The sequence below is a fragment of the Oncorhynchus nerka genome, linkage group LG6, assembly GCF_034236695.1.
Source record: "Oncorhynchus nerka isolate Pitt River linkage group LG6, Oner_Uvic_2.0, whole genome shotgun sequence".
Classification (NCBI taxonomy): Eukaryota; Metazoa; Chordata; class Actinopteri; order Salmoniformes; family Salmonidae; genus Oncorhynchus; species Oncorhynchus nerka.
In genome coordinates, this window is record NC_088401.1 from 82,038,632 (window position 1) to 82,044,777 (window position 6,146).

At 43.8% G+C, this 6,146-nt stretch overlaps 1 protein-coding gene across 1 annotated transcript in view; it reads left to right on the plus strand.

The window, feature by feature from the left end:
• Positions 1–6,146, plus strand: part of LOC115124841 (gamma-aminobutyric acid receptor subunit beta-2-like) — a 120,630-nt gene continuing 114,484 nt past the window's right edge. The window contains exons 1-3 of the mRNA XM_065019940.1: positions 1–130; positions 278–378; positions 1,005–1,072. Of these exons, the coding sequence (XP_064876012.1) occupies positions 18–130; positions 278–378; positions 1,005–1,072 (282 nt within the window). The 5' untranslated portion in view covers positions 1–17. The remainder of the gene's footprint in view (positions 131–277; positions 379–1,004; positions 1,073–6,146) is intronic.

The window sequence follows — 6,146 nt, forward strand, 5'->3', positions numbered from 1 at the left end:
TTTCTTGAGTAAGTTGAATGTGCGTTCTCCTCACTCGCATCAAAACTGTTACGATGGGGAAGCTCAGGAAAAACCACTTTGGAATTTTAACGTTTTCGTTCTTTTTTACTTTTATCTGCTGTGCGCAAAGGTAAATTAGAATTTGTGTTTTTACGCGCATTATTCAATGACATTGCATGGCATGTATCCGAGGCTATTTAACGCGCCTTCCCGCTGTATCTTGTCTTTAAGTAGGTGTTTGCGTTCCGACCCCCTTCTGTTCTGTCTTTCCCCTCAGCGCCAAAGATCTGAGGGATCCCAGTAATATGCCGCTGGTTAAAGACACGGTCGACAGACTGATGAAAGGCTACGACATTCGGTTGAGGCCAGATTTTGGAGGTAGGAAGAAAGACAAAAGGAAAGCAAATCGAGATGATGAATGTCATGTTTGCTGCCATTTATGACGCGCGGTGCTCTATACATGTTTAATGAATTGCTGCAAAAAAACCTCTGGTACAATTCCCCCCCCCATGATCAATCTTCCATCCATAGACTAGGCGACCTCTCCAATTACAGTGACATTACAGTGTAATAGTCTACCATCCAAATAAAACAGTTTTGCAATGTACCACCAATGTACCACCTTAAAATGATGAAATAAGACATGCTAGACTATTCTGTGTGGAGAAGAAGGGTCTCTTAACTTGACGATCGATTCTATTCGCAGCAGCTAGCCTATTGAACTTCTGGTTGCCTACCATTCTGTCTGAAACGAAAATCATCAAGGGAGTTCCGATGCTGATGATTATAGCCATTTTAATTGACGATGATAATCATTAAGACTGCATAAAACATTTATCATGTACATTGATGAGAGAACGTGGCGATCTATCATTGACAGCAACCCACTGGTAGAATAACGGTAGCACATTCTACAATAACGGTCACCAAATTCTTATTTCTAATAGGTAAAGAAATAATCCCCTTCTCCTTTAGTTAATAACCTGTTTTTCTTCGCTTCACAGGTGCGCCGGTGGCAGTGGGGATGAATATAGACATAGCCAGCATAGACATGGTGTCTGAAGTCAATATGGTACGTGCATTAATATCATCCTCTTTATATGTTTCTCAGTATGCCTGGCTGAGTAGATTCGTATAGAGAAACCTATAACGCATTGTCATCCATGTTTGAAAAGGGCACTTAACGCATGTCACGTTCTGCATTGTGGTAAATGATGTTAAACGACGTGGTGGAGTCTGATGATAGTTTGATTCTATAATGGTATCGATTCTCGTGTTGAATAGTGTTCTATCGTTCAGTGGGCTCAAGCTCTGTCTCAGGCTCTGCATTTACCATTTTTCCGGCCATGGATGGTGGATGTGTGTTGGTTCCCATTTGAATTCAAAACACACGCTCACTGGCGCACTTGTACTGACATCCGTGCGCAGACGGACGGTCGAGGCTGTGGCGTCTTGTCTTTCAGTTACTGGACTGCTATCATTTTATTTGACATGTGGCGCGTTATAACGTCAAGTCAAGAAGACGAAGGGGCAAAATAGAGATATTTCCCAATTTCCCTTTTCTCTCCTAATACACATTTATTTTCAACGTGATTGCGCCGCGCGCTCCTTTGGGAGAGTTATCTTGCTCGAGCCTCACTTCACTTTGAAGCGAGAGGGGGAGCGCATCATCAGCTACGTAAATTATCCCCCCCCCTTGTCAGATCATGAGTGATGACGTAGACATGTGGTTAATAATGCATGCCTGGACATAGGATGGTAATCACCTGGGTATTTCATCGAGCTCCACTACACAATGATAAGGTTGCGTCCCAAATTACACTCTTCTCCAAAATATAGTGCACTACTTTTTAAAAATTCCATATACAGTGAACTACTATTGACCAGAGCCCTATGGTTCCCTGGTCAAAAGTAGTGTATTATATAGGGGTCCCAGTTGGGGGGGGCTCTGTCTCCGTGCTGGAGAAAATCACTAGGTGCACAGACATGGTATGAAGAGGATCTCTCTCTGTATAAGACAGGCATCTTATGTAACACTGTATCAATGGTTTGCTCTGGAGCAGGCTCAGAGGGGACACTTCTGTTCTCCTTATGCAATTGAATTCATATTTGATTCATTGTTGCATTTGACATGGTTTTTGCAGTGGATTTTATTGCAAAGATTTCTTTTCATTTATCTGAGTGTACATTTTTCCCTAAATAAGATTTGTGTGGTAAGACAGTGCGTTATGTTAGTTGGTTAGATGGCTTGGTTGGTTGGGGCCTGATTCTGGAAACTCAGTGAGTTGTGTGTTGTTGTGGGGGTTGATTCCTGTGTGGGCCATGTGTACTGAATCACTATAATGCTATAGGTCGGCCTGGATAGAAATATCATCAGCTGAATTACCATTGTACTTCCTGTGAGGAAGGGATGTGGAAGCTAGTTTTGGTTAAAGAGGATGCAGCTAGGATGAAAGGGCTGTGGGGGTCCTCTGGGATGTCAACCAGTATTCCCCTCCCTCCTCCCCTCTTCACCTCCCTCCCCCTGTATCTGACCTGGATTTCCATGGAAGCCACCTTTATCTCTCTAAAGGGTGATGTTACATCAAAACTCTGATTCCACATACACTTGCATTCATCCGTAAAAAAAACTAAACAGAACAGAACAGTAAATTGAGAGAGAGATTGAGAGGGAGAGAGAGAGAGAGAGAGAAACAGAGAGAGAGAGAGAGAGAGACAGAGAAACAGAGAGAGAGAGAGAGAGAGAGAGAGACAGAGAGAGAGAGAGAAACAGAGAGAGAGAGAGAGAGACAGAGAGAGAGAAACAGAGAGAGAGAGAGAGAGAAAGACAGAGAGAGAGAGAAACAGAGAGAGAGAGAGACAGAGAGAGAGAGAGAAACAGAGAGAGAGAGACAGAGAGAGAGAGAAACAGAGAGAGAGATTGAGAGAGAGAGAGAAACAGAGAGAGAGAGAAACAGAGAGAGAGAGAGAGAGAGACACACAGAGACACACAGAAACACACAGAGAGAGAGAGCCAGCCACTCAGTGTGTAACAAAACTGTGCACGACATAATGAACAGAACAGAACAGTGAACGGAGAGAGCGATTGAGAGAGAGAGAGAGAGAGAGAGAGACAGAAAGAGAGAGAGAGACAGAGAGACAGGGAGAGGGAGAGTGACAGAAGAGCGAGAGACAGGCAAAGAGAGAGAGAGAGAGACAGAAGAGAGAGATACAGAAAGACAGGGAGAGAGAGGGGGGACACATCCCACACATGGAATCCTTAATGAAATTATCAAATATACAGACAACAAATTCCAATTGGCTATACTAAAACTCTTTTAACATCATCCTTAGCTTTGGCATCTTCCCCAATATTTGGAACCAAGGACTAATCACCCCAATCCACAAAAGTGGATACAAATTTGACCCCAATAACTACCGTGGGATATCCGTCAACAACAACCTTGGGAAAATCCTCTGCATTATCATTAACAGCAGACTCGTACATTTCCTCAATGAAAACAATGTACTGAGCAAATGTCAAATTGGTTTTTACCAAATTACCGTACAACAGACCATGTATTCACCTTGCACACCCTAATTGACAACCAAACAAACCAAAACAAAGGCAAAGTCTTCTCATGCTTTGTTGATTTCAATAAAGCCTTCGACTCAATTTGGCATGAGCGTCTGCTATACAAATGGATGGAAAGTGGTGTTGGGGGTAAAACATACGACATTATAAAATCCATGTACACAAACAACAAGTGTGCGGTTAAAATTGGCAAAAAACACACACATTTCTTTCCACAGGGCCGTGGTGTGAGACAGGGATGCAGCTTAAGCCCCACCCTCTTCAACATATATATCAAAGAATTGGCGCGGGAACTAGAAAAGTCTGCAGCACCCGGCCTCAACCTGATAGAATCTGAAGTCAAATGTCTACTGTTTGCTGATGATCTGGTGCTTCTGTCACCAACCAAGGAGGGCCTACAGCAGCACCTAGATATTCTGAACAGATTCTGTCAGACCTGGGCCCTGACAGTAAATCTCAGTAAGACCAAAATAATGGTGTTCCAAAAAAGGTCCAGTTGCTAGGACCACAAATACAAATTCCATCTAGACACTTTTGCCCTAGAGCACACAAACTATACATACCTCAGCCTAAACATCAGCGCCACAGGTAACTTCCAGAAAGCTGTGAATGATCTGAGACAAGGCAAGAAGGGCCTTCTATGCCATCAAAAGGAACATAAAATTCAACATACCAATTAGGACCTGGCTAAAAATACTTGAATCAGTCATAGAGCCCATTGCCCTTTATGGTTGTGAGGTCTGGAGTCCGCTCACCAACCAAGAATTCACAAAATGGAACAAACACCAAATTGAGACTCTGCATGCAGAATTCTGCAAAAATATCCCCCGTGTACAACGTAGAGCACAAAATAATGCATGCAGAGCAGAATTAGGCCGATACCAACTAATGATCAAAATCCAGAAAAGAGCCGTTAAATTCTACCACCACCTAAAGGGAAGCGATTCCCAAACCTTCCATAACAAAGCCATCTCCTACAGAGAGATGAACCTGGAGAAGAGTCCCCTTAGCAAGCTGGTCCTGGGGCTCTGTTCACAAACACAAGCAGACCCCACAGAGTCCCAGGACAGCAACACAATTAGACCACACCAAATTATGAGAAAACAAAAAGATCATTACTTGACACATTGGGAAGAATGAACAAAAAAACAGAGCAAACTAGAATGCTATTTGGCCCTAAACAGAGAGTACACAGTGGCAGAATACCTGACCACTATGACTGACCAAAACTTAAGGAAAGCTTTGACTATGTACAGACTCAGTGAGCATAGCCTTGCTATTGAGAAAGGCCGCTGTAGGCAGACATGGCTCTCAAGAGAAGACAGGCTATGTGCACACTGCCCACAAAATGAGGTGGAAACTGAGTTGCACTTCCTAACCTGCTGTCCAATGTACAGTGGGGAGAACAAGTATTTGATACACTGCCGATTTTGCAGGTTTTCCTACTTACAATGCATGTAGAGGTGTGTCATTTTTATCATAGGTACACTTCAACTGTGAGAGACGGAATCTAAAACAAAAATCCAGAAAAACACATTGTATGATTTTTAAGTAATTAATTAGCATTTTATTGCATGACATAAGTATTTGATACATCAGAAAAGCTAAACTTAATATTTGGTACAGAAACCTTTGTTTGCAATTACAGAGATCATACGTTTCCTGTAGTTCTTGACCAGGTTTGCACACACTGCAGCAGGGATTTTGGCCCACTCTTCCATTCAGAGCTTCTCCAGATCCTTCAGGTTTCGGGGCTGTCGCAGGGCAATACGGACTTTCAGCTCCCTCCAAAGATTTTCTTTTGGGTTCAGTTCTGGAGACTGGCTAGGCCACTCCAAGACCTTGAGATGCTTCTTACGGAGCTGGCTGTGTGTTTCGGTTCGTTGTCATGCTGGAAGACCCAGCCACGACCCATCTTCAATGCTCTTACTGAGGGAAGGAGGTTGTTGGCCAAGATCTCGTGATACATGGCCCCATCCATCCTCCCCTCAATACAGTGCAGTTGTCCTGTCCCCTTTGCAGAAAAGCATCCCCAAAGAATGATGTTCCACCTCCATGCTTCACAGTTGGGATGGTGTCTTGGGGTTGTACTCATCCTTCTTCTTCCTCCAAACACTGCGAGTGGAGTTTAGACCAAAAACCTCTATTTTTGTCTCATCAGACCACATGACCTTCTCCCATTCCTCCTCTGGATCATCCAGATGGTCATTGGCAAACTTCAGACGGTCCTGGACATGCGCTGGCTTGAGCAGGGGGACCTTGCGTGAGCTGCAGGATTTTAATCCGTCACGGCGTAGTGTGTTACTAATGGTTTTCTTTGAGACTGTGGTCCCAGCTCTCTTCAGGTCATTGACCAGGTCCTGCCGTGTAGTTCTGGGCTGATCCCTCAACTTCCTCATGATCATTGATGTCCCACGAGGTGAGATCTTGCATGGAGTCCCAGACCGAGGGTGATTGACTGTCATCTTGAACTTCTTCCATTTTCTAATAATTGCACCAACAGTTGTTGCCTTCTCACCAAGCTGCATGCCTATTGTCCTGTAGCCCATCCCAGCCTTGTGCAGGTCTACAA